At 43.7% G+C, this 19,291-nt stretch overlaps 1 protein-coding gene across 1 annotated transcript in view; it reads right to left on the bottom strand.

Annotated features, from left to right (window-relative positions):
• LOC115088100 (adhesion G protein-coupled receptor F5-like) overlaps window positions 1–19,291 on the bottom strand; it is a 151,622-nt gene that overhangs the window by 126,712 nt on the left and 5,619 nt on the right. Inside the window, exons 2-3 of the mRNA XM_029596055.1 lie at window positions 8,536–8,667; window positions 2,431–2,494 (exon numbers count right to left, since the gene is read on the bottom strand). Coding sequence (XP_029451915.1) covers window positions 2,431–2,494; window positions 8,536–8,652 — 181 coding nt within the window. The 5' untranslated portion in view covers window positions 8,653–8,667. The remainder of the gene's footprint in view (window positions 1–2,430; window positions 2,495–8,535; window positions 8,668–19,291) is intronic.

The raw sequence follows: 19,291 nt of genomic DNA, 5'->3' as shown, positions 1-19,291 counted from the left end.
ATGCCATCCCGGACATAAAGCGCCACACCTCCTCCCGACTGCTCCTCTCTGTCATTGCGATATAATTTGTACCCCGGTATAGCACTGTCCCATTGGTTATCCTCTTTCCACCATGTCTCTGAGATGCCAATTAAGTCTATGTCATCATTTACTGCTATACATTCTAATTCTCCCATCTTACTTCTTAGACTTCTGGCATTAGCATACAAACATTTCAAAGTTTGTTTTTTGATTGTATTTTTATTCTGCTTTTTAATTGATAGGGGTAAGTTAGAATTTTTTAGCTCAGGTGAGTTTTTAGTTACAGGCACTTGGACTACTTGGACTACTTGGACTACTTTGACATTCAAAATGAGATGTACAAGCAGATTTGTGCAATGTTCTCTTAGCCTAGCTTGATGTTACCCAGGTAGAGAGTCCATCAAGCTAGGTTGAGAGAACATTGCACAAATCTGCTTGTACATCTCATTTTGAATGTCAAAGTGGCCCCTAATCCCTACACTAATACCTAAACCTCACCTCAAGTTACTAGGTGGGCCTCCTATAGAGATATAAATATCTACCTAGGATGAGGGCATTATGGCTAGGTTTTTTTTTCTCTCTCTCTCTCCTTGTAGAAGGGCCCTGACAGCTAGGCTGGCTCTCCAGGAGCTTAGACCTACTAAACATGGTCCCCCAGTGGTTATATGTAGGAAATACAACAATTCTGGCACTTATCGAATAGTGCGAAAAAGTTATTGCAATTTGTGGTAACTTAGGGCTTCGCATAGGTATTAGCGATAAACTGCCTATTACCATAAAACATTCCCCTTTTCCTATCGCATGCGATATTTAGTGCATTTTGATAAATCCAGGCCATAGTGAGAAGTAAACAAAAGAAAAAAGAAAGGAAGGGCTCTCAACCTGCTGAATGAAACTCCAGGCATGACATTTAAAAATTAACCCTCCATCCCTGAATACCATTTAGACCTTCCATGGGGTTCCAGTAGTTGAAATTGGGTAGGAGTGATGCTCAGGTTTGTGTTGAAAATGGTGCCAGTCAGCACCATTTTGTTGTACTGCCATTTTGAAATGGACTTGGTAGGGCCTGCCCCAATTCAACTGCTGGAACCTCATGGATGGGTTAAGTGGCATGTGGGGGGGAAAGAAGGTGGGGGGGGGGGGGGAAGAGATTAGGGGAAAGACCTGGAGAGCAGATTTAACTTTTTTTAATGTCAGTGGGGTTGGGAGTTTTTTTTGTTTCCAAAATAAAAAGAAACAAAAATCCTGAATTTCAGCTTTTTTGGTTTTCTAATGAAAGAAAAGTTTTTTTCATTGCATTTTTATCTTCTTCTACTGCTTCTTCAACATATATCACTTATATAGGGACTGAAGACATATAATGATGCCTCTGCTTCTTCTGGCATTCTGTTGATTACATTCATTTTGGAGCCAGATAAGAATGTGCTATGAAACTGTTCTTTAGAAATTTATTTAAATCTTTTTTGGACTATAGGTTTAGATTATTTCCTGATGTCTCAGCCTTGATGCAGAAAAAAAGGAACATTTTTGACATTATAATCAGACGCTTTGAAGCTGGGGGCTTACTTTTCAATGTGGTACCTTGCTAAATACAGATTTACATATAAGAATGTGGAATGTGTATTTTGGCACCCCACTTAATTGTCTGGAGGACAGGAGGAAAAGGATGAGATATGATAGAGATGTTTAAATACCTCAAAGGAATAAATGCAGAGTAGACAGGTCTCTTTCACTGGAAAGGAAGCTGGAACAAGGGGTCAGGAATCATCTATGGACATAGAGATTTACAGAAACTGTGGCGGATGCATGGAAGTGGTAGAGAGAAGTACTGTATCAGAATTCAAGTAAACATGGGAAAAGCACAGAAGATCTTTAAGGGATAGCAAGGGATGATAAAGCTGAGCAAGAGATGAGGATGGGCAGACTAGATGGGCCATAAGGTCTTGATCTACCATTATGTTTCTATAAACTCCATAACCTCTGATGACTACTGTTGACCTTGGATGAGCTGTTTATTTCTTCATTTATTTTTTCCATATGATATGATGCAGATGGTCTGGTTGTTTTGTTACTTATTTTTTATTTTTTTCTCCTTCAGTCTTGTGGAACCTTTTCTGAATCTTCTCTATTGGTAGCAGGTAATGACGAGGTTGACTATGGATTGTATCTAATCTTTAATTGTAATAAAAAGTTTGAAAAATCACAATAAATTTAAAAGTTTTAAAAAATTGATTATTCAGCAATAGTGGGTAAAATAGGAAGCAGAATTTGAATACAGTGAGAGCACTAAAAGAGGACACAAAATAAAATCTAACAAAAGAAAGCTAGAACCTTTGTTTAAAAGTAAAACATTTTTCAAAATAATAACGTGAAACAAAATAAACTATATGATAAGCTTGTCTTATTTACCATCACGTTTATGTCTTGGAAGATCTTGTAGGGTGTTTAGTTCTATATTCTGTCCATCGTCTGTCTGAAAAAGCAATGGGACATTAATAGGAACATTCAACTTTGTTATATTAATTGTAAAGAACAGAGGTAGAACAAATAAAAGTGCACAAGCTTCCTCACAGCAGCATGACTGTAAGTATTGAATCATAGAAACAGAGAAACTCACTACAATAAGGGGTACATTTACATAAGGATCTAGTCATCTAACCACAGAACTAAATGGCTTGATGACACTGACTTAAAATATACCTCTATTGAGTGGCTAAATAGAGCCATCTAGGGCCAGCCCAGCGGCTTAGTTGGGGAGTGATGTGTACTTCCATGTGAAAGATCCTCAGGTCAGGTCTTCAGTTCCCCAGGTTGACCAAGGCTGGAAATGCTACAGAGGCTGCATTCACAGCCCCCAGGGCAGGGAGTCATGGTCATTACCTAATGGTGACTCCTAATGCCTGATTCACAGGGGTTCCAAAAGGAGCTCTGGAACATGGCTCCCAACCCAGGACCATGATTGGTCTAAATGTTAGAGGATATAAAACAGGGGAAAAATCCCAGCTCTGGTTCTTATTGAGCACTACATACAAAGAAGCAGGAGGAAGCTGCTGGGTAAAAAAGAATAAATAATAATAAAAAATGTAGCCATTTATTTTCTCTAGGCAACTATATGCAGCTATATTTTGCTGTTCAAAATGTAGGCAGTCCCAAGAGAGTGTTTGGGTCTGGGGGAAATTTTACTGGGGCTGCACATTTTCAGTGCTAGCTGGCTAAATTTAACCGGAAACATTCATGCATATGGATAGAAGGCTTAAATCTGGCTGGATACCTTCCTTCCAGCCCAGCAGCCCAGTCAGATAAAGAACCACTCTTCTTTCAACCCTAGAATTCACCCCCTCTTTCCTCAAAACCCTCAAGTTCTCTCTGCGTAGCCTATCAGGCTCCTCTGTCTTGGAAGCAGAAGAAAATATTCTTACCTCCTTCCTGCTACAGATCTGAGGGGACAGACCTTGAGAGATTCAGGGAATGGAGCCGATTTCCAGGTCCTGAGGGGGGTGCTTTGAGGACTGAGGCTTCAGCAGGGTCATGTCCGGGGAAAAGGTTGTTTACTGCTTTTGAACTGGGGTCTGCTGTTTTGGGGCTGGGGTTTTGCTTGTAGAGCCACAAGATGGCTTAAAGAGAACTTAACTCTACTATAGAGAGAGCCTCCTACATGGCATCTCCCATTGAGGGTCTGGATTGGCCCTCAGGGGACTCAAAAGGACTGCTGGGACACCTCACAGGTGAGGTGACCCAGGATATTGTTAAGGCCTTATTCTTTATCTATAACTAAGACATGTCTACAAAGTGTGGGGCCGATGCAATACAGTGCGCTCAGCCGAGTACACTGTTTAATCCGCAGTTGGATACAGGTTGTGTGGACACAACCTAATCCTCTTATGCAATAAGGGAATTAGTGCCTCCACAACACGTGTCCAACTCGCCAGGAAACTAATAATGCTTATCACATGCAAATGCAGAAAATACTGCTTTTCTGTACATCCACTGACTTAATATCATAGCGATATTAAATTGGAGGAATGAAAAATTGATTAAAAAAAAAAAAATTTAAGTGCTGGTGGTCAGGTTCGGGAAACGGACGCTCAGTTAACCAGCGTCTGTTTCCTGAACCCGTGGCTGTGCGCCAATTAGGAAAATGGACACCGATAAATTCAACATTCATTTTCTAAACTGGCAGATAGCCACAGAAAGCCCAGTGTTACTGGTCTCCCGCTGTCAAGGAAATGCTAGGAGCACACAATCCACTCTAGCCGCCTCCTTTCCAACAGAATCCCTAATTTAAATATTGCATGGCGCCCTCAGGAAATGTGCCTGGGGGTGCATTAGGAAAGCAGGTGCTGAACACTCAGCACCCACTTTCAGCACCTTTTCTTTGAATCGGCCCCTATGTTAGTATTGTCACTGGAAGGAATCGCTGTGGAAAAAGACCTGGACTGTGCCTTTGGATTAGATACAAGCCTTATCCTTTGTTGTGAAGTATACCTTTATAGTACCTATAGTGCTGTAAGACAGGAATCATTTGTATTTAGATTTCTAATAAAACCACTTGCAAACATATTCTTGTGTCTGGGTGCTGCAGGGGCCGTTGGGCCTGACTGGTTGATCATGAAGTCCTAGAGGTCCTTTGATGATCAGGGCTTTTTTTTTTTTTTTTTTGGGGGGGGGGGGGGGGGGAGACGTAGGAGCAGGGAGATCTTTTTATTTCAAAGGGTCTAGCCCCCGAACTTACAGAGTTAGGCAGGTATATCCTCTGTAGCCATGATGTGGCTGACTATATTATAACTGGTTAAGGTCGGTAAATTTTCAGCCTCAACCTAGCCACCTCAATTACAGTTGAAAATTAATCTAAGTATAATCTAAGTGGCTATCTAGCCATCGGGAGGACGATTTTCACAAGTGTGGCCCCTATGTCACAAGAGTATATAGAATTTAACAGTGCAAACATGTTTTATGGTGAAATATAGGTTTTCCTCTTATGGCAAACTTGCAAGGCTTCAAACAATATGTGACATCTGCTAGAAATGCACAGGATGTTTAGAGGGCAAGAGATTATCCTGGAGCCAGTGTAAGAACGTTCCAGGGCTCTGGGTCATCTGTTGGTCAGAGGGTATTACATGCTCTTTTTGACAGACAACAGAGTAGTTCCCCTAGGAGCTCAATCATTGAGGAGAAGTGATAAAAACTCTGGCTCTACTGAGCTTGGCCCTGCTCAAGATGGTAAGGGGGAGAGGCAGATTAGAGCTGTGAACCTCTCCCAGGGCTACAGAAGGGAGTAGCAGAAGTGAGGCAGAGATTTTCTCTTAAAAATCTCCAAAAGCCTGAGGAGAAGAAGCAGAGGGCTGCAATACAGCCTGGAAGTTTAAAAGATAAATCCTGTGCTTAACTGGGGCAGGAACTTATCTGGACCAGGAAACCAAACTATGCCAGAGGAAACTTGTTTGGGGCTTGGAGGATCCTGATGCTGCATCAGAAAGATTTTTCCTTGAGCTGAGCAGGACATTCTTGTGAGTAACAATTTTGCTAACCGATGAAAATAAAGAGAGGAGTAGGCTAGGTTGTTCAAAAGACTGAGGAAGGAGAAGAAACAAAGTAACTAGAGACACTGTGTTGATGTAAGAAGAAACTTATTTAAGGAAAGAAGCTTTAAGGATGAGAGTTAGAGATTTTCTAGAACTGTGAGTCTGTTTAATTTCTACATCTGCCTGAGCTGTCAATATATCTAATTCTGAAGATTGTGCAGTAAACTATTTTTTGGAGCACAACTTCAATCTGGAGAGTGGTTTGTCTGTGTGGAGTATTCTCAGCCTGGTACTGGCCCTGTAGGTTATCCTGCCCCCAGTTCACAGCCCTGGGACTTGGACTGTGTCTTCACCTCCTGCTTCGTTGATAGCCACGCCCATTTAGTGATGTCATTGAGGGCACTGTGCATTTGTCTGAGGAGTGGATGCCGGAAGTCTTATTAGCTGAGGGATTCGTCCCTCCTGCCCACCTCCCTGCCTTTCACAATGGCACTCTGTGTGTGTGTGCCTGACAACCTCCTTACCAGCTGCAGTGCGTTACATCAGGGCTTGGACTGTGTCTTCACCACCTGCCCCGTCGATAGCCTCGCCCATTAAGTAATATTATTGAAGGTGCCTGGCATTTATCCAAGGAGCGGATGCGAGGTGCCCTGTTCTGAAGGAGTGGCACGAAGGAGCACAACAAAGGAGCCTGCCCCTTTGCATGCATTTTGTGCTTTTTACGATTATTCTTAGTCTCATTGACTTAGTTTGTTTTGTTTGACCATGGCTGTTACCATCCAGGATTTTCCTATTTTCACCATTATTGGCCAAGGCCATTATGGATCAGACTGCCTATTTCCCCATAGAAAACCCTCTTTTGTGCAGTCAGCTCTTATTGATGTTCCACTTTCTGCTTCTCTACCGGTTCTAGTGTCCACATCATTTATTTTGTTAGTGAATGCTCAATCAATTTCGAAGAAGGCGACTACTATACATGATTCTGTTTCCAACATGAAACCTGATTGTTTTTGCATTACTGAAACGTGGCTGCATGGTTATGATGTTCCGACTTTAAATGTATGTTGCTCCCTGCAATATTCCTACATCCAGGGGCAGCTCAAGGCAATCTGCCCCCAGCTCCCTGCCTCCTCCCCCGTGACCCCCCACCCTCCTCCCACCTCTCTCTCCCTCCCCCATAGGCACCCTCTCCTAGTTATAAGATCCTAAATTAGGTTCCTAGTGCTAAAATCAGTGCTAAGCTCCTAACCTTTTTTCCCCACTCTAATTCTGCCCTTGTAACCACCCACACTTTAGGTATCTAAATTTAGTAGGAACACAAATTTAGGGACTCAGCACTATTACATTTTCATAAAGGCCAATATTGAAACCCACCTCCAAAAGTTAGGAGCCTAAATCCTTTGAGGTGAATTTTTTTTTTTAACAGGAAGACGTTACACACACATGAGAGAACAATAGCATATACAAATAGAAAACAGCGTACAATAAAAGCATTGCATATAAATGCTCAATCCAGCATCTTCTCCCATTGTAAGCATATTCCCTAGTTTTCCTTTTTATTCCCTCTATCCCATCCTGGCCCTACCACCCCCACCCCGCAGAACCAACTCCCAAGCATCCCCATTCATACTGCATACGCACCACATACAGACCACATACATTCTGCCCAGCCCCCCCTAACCCATCCCCCCTTGGGACCTCCGTTAAGACCATATGAGCTTATAGCCAGTGTTACTGAGCTCAGTCTGTAGAGCAGGAAGAAACAGAGCATAACAGGCATTCCAACAAGCCCTATATATCGTGTCCGGTTTTCTCTTGCCAAAGCGGAAGTCCATATATTCTATCTGTAGTAGAGAGACCATCCTGCCAAACCATGCATCCACCGAAGGCTGCGCCAAGGGTTCGGTGCAGACAGCCAATATGGAGCGGCACACCATCATAACCGCTAGGCGTTCAAACGTTGCTCTGGAACGTATACCGGGAACCTGATCAGGCTGTTGGTGAGCCATTAAAAGGCGTCCCACATGAGAAATACCACAACCAGTGCTTTTATTAATCACTTCAATAACTGACTTCCAAAAGAACTCCACGCATGGGCACATCAACAATCGGTGGTATAAATTGCCCTCAGCTGCGCCACACCGGCTACATAGAGGGGACTGGGTAAGCTTCATATGAAACTGGCGAACATCTTCACAGTAAATATAATGAAGAATTTTGAATTGGACCTCACGTAGACCCACTTCAGGCAGCAACCGGTAAAGAGCCGTAAAAAGCTCTTCAAGTAATTTGGGGCAAGCGATGAGGACAACAGAGCAGTCCAGCGGGTCGTAAGGTGCTGCAGGCGACCTGCCGGGCCAAGGGACTGGCCCCGTTTTTTCCAGCCAGAAATCGTATTAGTGAGGCAGGCAGTATCAAAAACTTTGGTAGCAAACATCATTTCAGCTGTCAAGCGCTCTACGGAGCAGGAGAGAGATTAAATATAGTGACGGGCCAGCCCAGCACACGCCAAAGCCGAGAGATATGCACAGAGGTCGGGCTGGTGCCCACCACACAGATTTTAAAAGGTGCCCGTGTATGCGCATAAATCCCAGTACACACACAAAAATGTGTTTCTGAAAAAGGGGAGGAGTGTGGGTGTGCTCTGGGCAGGGCATGGCCATTTCAGAATTTACACACACAAGTTCACGCCTAGGTCCCCTATTGCATAACTTTACTTCTACCATGGATGGTAAGTCCTAAAGCAAAAGAAACTAGGCTGGTCAGAGGGATTTTAAGGGTAGGGGCTAACACAGTAAAAGGGAGGCTAATTAACTAGGGGGTTAAGATGACCTGTCCTTTACCTGGGTGAACTGGGAATGAACTGGGGAAACTGGTAATTGCGTCGGTGCGTGTGCCTATTAAAATCCCCCCACTTACATGGTAGAGGAGGCATTTACGAGCACATGCTAAATCAATTAAATATGGCATCAGTGAATACTGAGGATCTTACCAATAAATGCTGCAGTGAACCCATGTCCTTATGCATTGCAGTTTGGTTAGATTTAAGAGAAAAATGAAGAACATAGAAGAAAACTGTTTGCCATGTTAGCTTTCTTTCCATCACCATTTCTTTTGCCAACAACTAAAAGAGAAATAAACAAACATTTAAGGTTTGCAATCATGTTATCTCTATATCTTTCAAGAGCTCTGAAGATCCTTATCAATTAGGAAATAACATTATTGCAACTCATCATGTTCCTTTGGCTATTCACTTTACCCACAGCCATATTTTCCAGATAGTAAGTCAGATACTAATTGGCCAGTTTCATAAATAGCTAGCTTTTGTGGCATCTTGTCATCTAGTATTGTCTTTTCTCCCATACTTTCATACCTTTCTCTAAGTCTGTGGCATTATAGACACATAGAAATATAATGGCAGATAGACAGCCAAGCTAACCTAGGAGCCAATGTAATAAAATCTGCACTAAAATCAGAGTTAAATTGTAGCATGGCTTTTATTTAATGTATGTTAAAGATATGGGGTCTCATGGGATGCAGGATGCTAATGGAATGCAAATAGACCAGGAGTAAAAAAAAAGCACCCAAAACAGCTTTATTAATTCACCGGCCATTTTACATGCCATTAACCCCAAATCCATGCTAAAAACCCACCCACATTCAAAATGGGACAGTCAAACCCCCTCCCTCCCACCAAAATTTAGAGTCTAGCTCCCAAGCGGGGAAACCCCTTTTCTCCCTTAAAAAAATTAGCTGGGCAGAGCAGCAGAATTTCCAGCCTCCTAGCCACCTACCTTCCAAAAGTCCAATTTAGTGGGCCAGGTAGGCCAAACTCCTGTCCATCCATCTGCCTGTCTTCAAAAAATAAAATAGCCCTCCATATCCTACTCCTGGAGAAATTCTGCACACAAAATTTTAAAATTCTGCAAAATTCTGCCTACTGTATTTATCAAAAATAATTAAGAGTTCAATACATTCACTGCCCTTTCAATTTCAAATCAAAAGTGTTGTAACTCAAAGATGTAAAGATTTACAGATTTGATGCAGAATTCCTTCTAAAAGACAGTAATAGCACAACTTAACTAGCAGTTCTGGTTTTGGCGGATTTTACTTTAGCAGTCCACAGATTCTAAGGACAGCACCGACGTTTTGTAGCTGCCAATATTTGCAGCAACACAGTGGTGTCTCCATAGTTGTTACTACAAATGTCAACACTGCTGGCAGCTCAACTAGGGCTCTGCAGACTGCCAAATTAAAATCCCTGAAAACCAAAAGCCCTAATCAGAAAGCAGTAGACCACTCTTCTCGTTCCTCAGCTCACCTCCCCACCGCCTATGTTCTCTCTTCCTCATCCCCCCAGCTCATTCTTCCAATGCTCTCTTCCCCTTCAGCTCCAGCTCATCTTGCCCCATCCCCTTTCCCACACATTCCACTCCTGTCAACTCGTTCCTTCCCCCAATTGTACCTCCTCCCCACACCTTCTCCCCTTCCCCCAAACTTCAACTGTAGTCTCACCCCCACCTGCCTCCACTAATTCTTCCCCTGTCCCTATTTCTCCTGCTCACTGACCCTGTGGTAGCCATTGCCCTGGAAGATCAGCAGCTGGTTATCTTCCTGCTCCCCACAGCTCTTAGGGCGGTGCAGGAAAGAATTTGCACAAGTCAACTCCTGCAGACAAGCTAGAGAGCCGACAAAAGAAGATGTGCAGGTGCAGTTTTCTGGTTCACGGTGCTGGAGGCCTATAGAAGCTGGTACCTGCATCACGGGGCTCTCAGACAGCAGGAGCCACGCGGTGCTCAAGTTCCCATGCTGTTCTCATGAGACTGACAACAATTTCGGGATTTCAAGCACTGCGGGCTCACATTGCATGAGTCTCGTGGTTCATGAAGATGATATTACCAGTTTCTCTTCCATCTGCAGGCTTGCAGTACCTCTTCGTTTTGCATGTGGGAGTTGATTCTTGCAAATTCTGCATGGTAAAGGTAATTTATGTGCTGGGGGAGAAATCTGCATAAATTCTCAATTGCACAGTTGTGTAGAATATCCGCAGGAGTCAAATCCTCCCTCATCTCCAGGGAAACCCAGCTCGAGAAGATCTTACCTACTCAGGTAGGCTGTAGGCACTTAATATTAATTTATTCACCCCTCACTGGAAGCTAATTGATCCATCCACTGTCAGCTGTCAGTGAAAGGACCAATCCCCTTTCAGAATTCTGAAAGGACAGCCTTCTGAAAGGTGATTGGTCCTTTGAATGACAGCTGACAGTGGAGGGACTAATCAGAAGATAGTGAAGGAGTGAATAAATAAATATAAGTGCCTACAGTCTACTGACACTTAACTATATGTAGACCCCTGTTCTACACAGTCATAGCAAGCAGACAGTAGCATGCTTTGTAACAAAAGTGACTGCGTCTGTCAGTTCTTTTGCCTTGTCTGTATGTCTAGTAATACTGGGTATATAAGGAGTACACTGCATTGTAATACTAAAAAACCTTAGCCACTACCAGTGACTGAGAGGTCGAGATAATATAACTTGCACTAAAATCAGTGTTAGATTTTAGAGTATGTTTTATTTTACACACTCACTAAAATGAATGGTCCCACGGGATGTGTAGTAAGGTCATGATTTGGTAATAGACCATACGTAAAAAAAACACACACCAAACAGCGTTTTTTTTTTACTCTGTATCCATGTTACCTGTCATTAGTATAAAACTCGCAAAATAGAAAAAAAGTCTGCTCCTGCCCCTAACTTTAAAAAAATGTAATGAGGATCCCAGTCAAACCTCCTTACCCTCCTGAATCCCCCCCAAAACATGCCATACAGCTCACCTAAAAAAAATGTAGTCAAGCTCCGGTCTGGTTATCTGGGTCCTGTGGGCCCCCCTCCTAGATCCCTCATCTTAAAGAAATTGAATCAGCCTAAGGGAACTCCCCATCCTCCATTTGGAATATTTTACCCATCGGAACCATCTGAAAGCACTCCCCTCCCCCCCCTCCCCCGCACACCTCCGCTAATGGGCTGTTCTTTCAACTGAAAGCCAATTGGTCCTTCCACTGTGAAATCCTTCCAGATGAAGGATTTTGTTCAGTGCTTCAAGCCCGGATCTTGACAGGCATTGATCACTGCAATGCCCTAGAACTCGGCCTTGCCACAATGATTAAAGCCCTACAAAATGCAGCTGCACGGATACTTACAGGAACAAGAAAATATGATCATATAACACCAGTGCTTAAAGATATTCACTGGCTGCAAGTAGAGTGGAGAATGAAATGTAAAAAGATGATGATAATCCATAAACTACTAAACACATCACTTCTCAAGCTCCATGGATGAATGCATTAGTGAAAATGTATGTTCCACCATAGGCTTTGTGATCAGGAGGGAAATCGCTCCAACCTATAGAGTTGTGCACCGTGTTGATGCACAAGAACGTGTGTTTTCAATGGTGGTCCCATCTCTCTGGACTTCATTGCCAGAATTTGTATGATTATTGGCTGGAAAGCTGCAGATGCAGCCTGGAACAGCATATAGCCCTGAACAGTTGGCTTTGGAGTTAATCAAAGCAAAGGCAGTGACTTGGGCTGTAGAGGCAGCAGGTACTGGCTTCATCAAAATCATAGCAAGAGTAGTCTCTGGCTTGGAGGCTGCAGGTGCCATCAGAAGCAAGGATTTGGGTGCTGCAGATGCAGCCTCTTCGAGTGTGCTGTAGGAGCAGCCAGGACAGGAGTAGCTGGATCAAAGTCCTCCTGGAGCAAAGTCATGGCAAAAAGTGGCTCAGCTTGGCATTGCAGAGATGTGGCAGGAAAAGCTGGCTCAGCCTGGAACAGAGTCATGGTAGGGACTGGTTTAGCTTGCTGTGGAGTCATGGCAGAAAACGTTTTAGGCATCACAGACATTGCCAACTTCCATATGGCTGGGGCAGTTGGCTTCATTTTAAGCGAAGTCTTAGAATCTGAGGACACGGCCAACCATTGCAAGGTCTCCAATGCTGCTGCTGCTCAGATGAAGAAGCCTGGAATAAAGTCCTTTGCACTGGAACGGGCACAGCCTGGGATGGTGACATGAATGCTAAAGATGTAGTCTGTTGGAGAGCTCTTGGTACCACAGTAAGTTCAGCCTGAACTAGAGTCTTTCTGTGAGCTGCAACTAGTGCAGCCTGGAGCAAGGTCTTTGAATTTGTTGTAAGTACATCTGAGGACAGAGACTTTGAATCTGCTGCAGGCACTGGCTGAAACAGAAGATTAGAGGCTGCAGAAGTAATCTGGGCTGGAATCTCAGGAAGGGCTGCAGGCACCTATTGAACCGAAGATCTTTAGGTGTACTGTGATAACAACCTGAACTGGATTCTGTGGAGCTGAAGCCACATTACATGTATCGCCTGGAGTATGTTCTGATTCCCCTTTGAAGACAGATGCACGTCTTGGCATTTGGATCCTAAAGCCTCCAAAGTGACAGATTCTTTTACGGCAGAGAATGATGCAAGGCCCGGCCTGGAGTATGGATCCAGATCCATTTAGGTAGATACAAGGACAGGGTCTGACAGGATATTAACAACATCAAGTTTAGGAACAGCTTTTGCTGGCTGTGAGGGCACAAAAGCAGAACTGGACCCGATTTCTGGAACTGACTCTGGGATGGCAAATGTGGGCTTCTGGATGACTGAAACAGGTTTTATTGAAACTGGAACTGAGGCAGTCTTAGAAGAGTCTAAGATTGAGATAGTTTTAACCAAAGAGGAATCTGATGACATGGCTGTGGAAAAGGTAAAAGTTTCTTAATGCTACAGCATATCGTGTTAAGTCTAGCTTGAAACAGGAGCGTTAGCCTGCAAACAGGAATCAGCTGACTGAGGTGAAATCACAGATGCTAATCTGAAAATACCTGGATAGGTAGGATTCCCAGGCACAAAGGTGGGAGCAGCTAATTGATTAGAGACCCCTAAAGCTAGGCTGAACCCTGCTAAACAGTGGCAGAGACACACGAACAGCAGCAGAACTGGATTCTGGAGTAGGACCCAACCCTGCAGCTACTGATTTCCTAATCATCTGGCTAGGCTTGCCTAGGTCTGTAATAACCACTGGTTTAACAGAATCTAGCATTGAAACAGATTTAGTTGGCATGATTCTCAGTCTTGCCATAGTGGGAACAGAAACACTGACTTATTTATCATAGACTGTTCCTCTAATATTTGTTTGTAGAGCTCTAGTACCTTAGGACTCTGTTTTGCTAAAATAGTTTCAGGCTGGGCTTGGGACTTCTGTGATGCAGGTTTGGAACTGAGATCTATATTTCAGGGGTCAGAGAAAGCAGGAGACTGCAAACAGATTATTGTTAACATGACATGTACTCCTAAAAGGGGCCACAAGATTACAGTGATGCCGATTCTAATGGTGAGCTTGTATTTTGGCACTTGTTGCATTTCCAGTAGAAAATAGAGGTAGGCAATGTTTCAGGAGCTGGGACCGAGGAACAAATGCTAGTGGTTACATAAAAAGTCATGCGTACACATTTTAGGTTTTCTAGAAGGCCGACATGGCTTGTATATGTTTCTGGATTAACCCAACATGATTCTGGATTAACCCAACATGGGTTAATCCAGAATCAAGGCATTTCTGGGGCAAAAATAGAACTTACTTTTCTGACCACTGGTTGCCTCTACTCTGGGTTTGTTTGCCCTCTCCTCTGGGTTTCATTTGGCCATAAGGGGCCAATTTGGTGATATTTCCAAAGTGGGGAAATGCAGGACCACAGGAGCAGGCAGGTCAGGCATGAGGTCTTCTGCCTGACCATCCACCTTCCCTTTCGGGTTGGGTCCTCCAGTGCTGGTGGCTGGCAGGTAATATGGAGGATGGTGTACAGGGTCAGGGATAGTACTCCAAGGCTTGGACCTAAAACATAGGTGTGGGCCCAGCTAAAGGCCAGGTCCAGTCACTGAGGTCCAGGCCTAGGCCCTAGGCTTAGTTCAAATAATGAGCAGAATGGAATGGGTAAATGCAAATCGATTGTTTATTCTTTCAAAAAGTATATAGACTAAGGGACATGCAATGAAGTTATTAACTAGTATATTTAAAACAAATATATAACCCCTTCTTCTTTAGGGTCACCTTCGGAGGCTGCAAAGGTGGCGAATTACACTGCTGCATGCTTGAGAACAGCAAAAGTCCTCTAGGGATCACCAAGTGGGGACCAGACTGTCTCTGGGAAGCCCAAGGAAAGATTTTCCACACAAAAAACTCCAAGGTCCACATGGTTAGTTGGTTCCAAAAAATAATAATTTTATTTGCAAATCGAAATGACAAGACAGCAGGAAACAATAGCAGAATCTTGAATGGGTTAACTGGATATAGTTCCTCAAAAATAATTTTTCAATCTTCTCTGAGAAGAGTCCTACAAATTCTCCAGTCTAACCCAATGGCCTTTGGGGCAGCATCATTTTCAGAAAGTTCTTTTACTGGAGCTTTCCTAGATGAAGAGTTACCCTTTTGGTTGAGAGGATGTCTTCCTTCTAGTAGGCTACTAAAAACCCTTTTCTTCAGCTTAGAATCTTTCCTGTTCTTTGCTTCAGAAATCTTTGGATGTTTTGCAAGCCCTGTTCTTCTGTCAGGACTCACAAAACAGCACCTAACAGATGTCAGGAAGCATCTCATATAGACTCTCACCCCCCCCCCCCTTATTCATTCCCAGTGGTGGGAAATTACCTCCTCTCGTTATTTCTTATCTCCTTTATCCAGGGCCAGTGAAAGCACTAGGCGAGCTAGGCCCAGGCCTAGGGCGCCAACCATTAGGGGGCACCGCTGCCACTTGCGAGCCAATGAGGCAAGGAGAGGTTGCCGCTTCAGGTGGCAGAATTTCAAAGTGGCAAAAAGTGCCCCTTCAAAATTCTGCCCAGCTCCCACTTCATCTTGCCTTCTCCCCCCCCCCCCCCCCATCATGCCACCTTCCCAAAACCCCCCAAGACTCACAAAAATCCCTAGTGGTCCAGTGGGGGGCCCGGGAGTGATCTGCTACTCCCGGGCCATCAGTTGCCACTAACTAAAATGGCGCCGGTGGCCTTTAGCCCCTACCATGTGACAGGGGCTACCTGTGCCTTTGGATTGCCCATGTCACATGGAAGGGGCAATGGACAGGAGTCTTAGGCGGGTCGGGAGGATGGAGGGGTTATTTTATTTAAATTTGGGGTTCAAGTCTTTCCTGATGTCTCTCGTGCTACACAAGCACGACGGAAAAAGTTCTTGTCTCTTAAACAGTCCGTTTTAGATATTGGGGCTAGTTTTTATTTAAAATTCCCCTGTAAGTGCCAGGTAATGTACCAGAATAATAAGTTTATATTCATTGATCCAATGCACTTAGAGCGTTTTGTAAGGGATAAGGCTTCGATAAATTAATGATGTATGGGGAAAGGTTGTAAATTAAAAATGTTTCAGCCTATCTGATTTGTACTACACTCCTCCTTGACGTGGGCTAGATAACCTTATATATGAGTTAAAAATGTATATGGAAATTGTTGTATTCTTTTTCTTTTGGAATTCCTGACTATATCATTTGTTTTAAATGTTATATTCAATAAAAAATAAAAAAATAAAAAAAAAACTTTGGGGGGCAGTGCACGGGGGTGGGGGAGCAGCGGCATGTGGTCCTGCCCCAAAATTTGGAGTCAGTGCTGCGACCAGGGGTGGGGCGACGCATAGCAGATGGGACCCAGAGCGCCTAATCCCCTTGCACCGGCCCTGCCTTTATCACATCATCATTTCCAGCACCAGTTCTCTACATCCCCCTTGCACCCCTCCCCAATAGAGAGAAGACTTGCAAGAGCTCTGCAGCAGCAGAACTCCCTGACCACTCACTGAACTCTTTAAAGCTGGAGAGCAGGAATCCTCTACAAACCTTCTAGAAGCATTCAGTGACCATAGGTAGGGTTACAAGTAGGAGAAAATATTTTTTATACTCAATGCAAAATTAAGCTCTGGAATTTGTGGTGAAAGATGTTAGTGTAGCTGCATTTAAAAAAAGTTTGGACAAATTCCTGGAAGAAAAGCCCATAGACCATAATTAAGGTGGACTTGGGGAAATCCACTGCTTAACCCTGGGATAAGCAGCAGCACAGAATCTGTTTTATCTTTTGGGATCCTATCAGGACCTGGATGGGCCATTGCTGGAAACAGGATAGTGGGCTTGATAAACCTTTGGTCTGACCCAGTATGGAAAAATTTATGTTCTTAATTTCTTAATCTAGGACTCATGTCAGCATGAGTGGCATTACTTCTGATAAGGAAATTTTGTCTTGGTTAAAAGGAAAGATATATAAGACAGTAATAAGCAAAGCACTGGCACATGAGAAAAAGCAAATCAAGAAATAGGTGTGACAGATATAGGAACTAGGAAGCAACGTTGGATGTATATCGTGACACTAAGTGACAAGGTCAGCAACGAAACATTTAGGAAAAGGCCAAAAGTGACTGAGATTATTGCCTTATTCTCCTCTCTTGTTAATTACTATTTTAGTTATTGCTTCAGTTATACCCTTGTTCTATGTAAACCGATCCGATATGGTTATTACTATGAAGGTCGGTATATAAAAAAATGTTAAAATAAATAAATAAATAAATTACAGAGAAAAATAACTGCAGAAAAAAATACAAATGGCCCACTCAGTCTGCCCAGCAAGATTTTTCAGGGTTGTAACTGCTGTTGTATGCTGGTTACCCCCTTGCCTTCTGTTTAATTTTGCAACTGCTTTTCCATGCATGTTACTCCAGTGCGTCCTTACCATCCTGGTGATCCTTTATGTTTATCCCATGCCTTCATGAATTTCTGGGCTGTTCTTTTCTTCACTATCTCCCCTCTGAGAGAGCCTTCCAGGCTGGAACTCCCTTTCCATGGAAAAGATCGTTTCTGACATTGGTCCCGAGTCTGCCCCTTGGAGTTTGGTATCATGCCCCCTAGTTCCAGAACTTACTTTCCATTGCAAAATGTTTGCCTCTTGTGCATTACTAATGCTTTTTAGGAAGTCTGTATTATATGCCCCGCCCCCCCCCCCCCCCGTCTCTCTCCTCTTCTAGGGTGTACAAGTTTAGATCCTCAAGTCTCATGTCGTATGCCTTCTATTGCAAAGCCCACACGAAGCTGCCTTTCTCTGGAGGTAATGAGGGAAAGAAGCTTGATGTGATTTGACATGTGGAAAGAAGAAATGAAAGTTATGCCAGCAGGAAAGTATTGGAAATTTAGGGGAGGGAGGGGGCCCAGAGTAGGATTCTACCAGGCTCCATGTCATTAGGAACAGGTTCATCAAGTCCTGCTTTTACCGCCCGGCATGCAGGGACTCGTAGTTCTGAATTTCATAGGTAAATCTGTTGTGACTGTGGACCCTTGGGCTGAGGCGAGATTGATTCCAATTGCAGGGAGGAGCTCTGCAGGTTCTCACCATCAGCAGGGGGACCCAGGCGAAACAGAGACTGGTCAGGACCTTTACCTACACCAGTCCACATTCTCCTTGGGTTGAGCCTTTGGGTGCCGGGGCCAGGCAGGACTTAGGCACGGATCTCTGCTGATGACAAGAGAGATGGTCCGAGGCCAGGCTAGGGTCATAGGCAGGTGGCGATCAGGCATATCCAAGGTCCAGGCAGAGGTCCGAGGCAGATAGCATTCAGGAGTATCCAAGATCCAGGCAGAGGTTAGATATGAATCCAGATAGAGGTCAAAACAGGTATCTGTCCAAGAAAGAGGAAGAGTGATGGATATGCTGAGGCAGGCAGGCAATGGCAGGAAAAGCGGGCAACGAAGACTGGACTGGAAACATGCTGGAACAAAGAGGGAAACAGGCAGGAACGCTGGGACGCAACATTCACTAATATACAGTAGTTGGACCTGTTGCTGAGACAGATTGCATTTGGGGAGTTGCCCTTTTATAGGGCAGTGCTGAGGATGTCATCATTAGCAGCCACGGGGACTCTCCCACTGCGGTCCCTTTATAATGAGATGTCGGCATGCATTGAGACCAGCAGCATCCTGTTGCAAGGTGTGCTGGTAGCGTTTCGCTGCATTTTGGAGGCAGCATGGCCGGCTCAGCGGAAGGTAAGAGTGGCAGTTCATGAGGGCATCACACAGACCATTGAATGTAACAGTCCACAAGACAATCAGAACTACAAGTCCCTGCATGCAATAGGGTAAAACCAAGACCAGATTAGCCTGTTCCTTATGACATGGGAGCAGGTGGCAACTCTAGCCCAGAAGAAAACAATAAAAAGCAAGGATCAATATTATTCAGCAGGATATTAAGGCCTATGGCTAAAGCAAGATAATTGTGCTTGTTTAGCTGGCATGGCTAGGGCTTCAGATCCCATATGAATGAGGACTAATTGGTAACATTGGTAATTTCTTTGCTGTGTGCATATTAGAAAATCTCCTGACTTGCATGTGTAAAATCCGATTTACGGAAGATAAATGAGGTAAATTATGCTGGTAAAATCTCCACATGTATATTTTTAAAGTTAGAAGTAAAAGTACTCAAGTATAGTAGTGCGTGCCACTTATGCAGATAAGTTATCCGGATAAGTCTGAAAAGCACTACTTATCTGGCTAAATCGGATAGACAGATTAGTCTCAAATAAAGCTTTCTGCCTTTTCAGACTTATCTGGCTATCTGACTTAGCCGGATAAGCAACATTTTTAAAATTTATCCATCTAAGTAGCTGCAAACTTATCTATCTTTAGCAGTGTTTACTTTACTTATTTATTATTTATTTA

The sequence above is a fragment of the Rhinatrema bivittatum genome, chromosome 3, assembly GCF_901001135.1.
Source record: "Rhinatrema bivittatum chromosome 3, aRhiBiv1.1, whole genome shotgun sequence".
NCBI lineage: Eukaryota > Metazoa > Chordata > Amphibia > Gymnophiona > Rhinatrematidae > Rhinatrema > Rhinatrema bivittatum.
The sequence above is the reverse complement of the archived record's forward strand: the minus strand, read 5'-3'. Positions and strand labels throughout refer to the sequence as shown.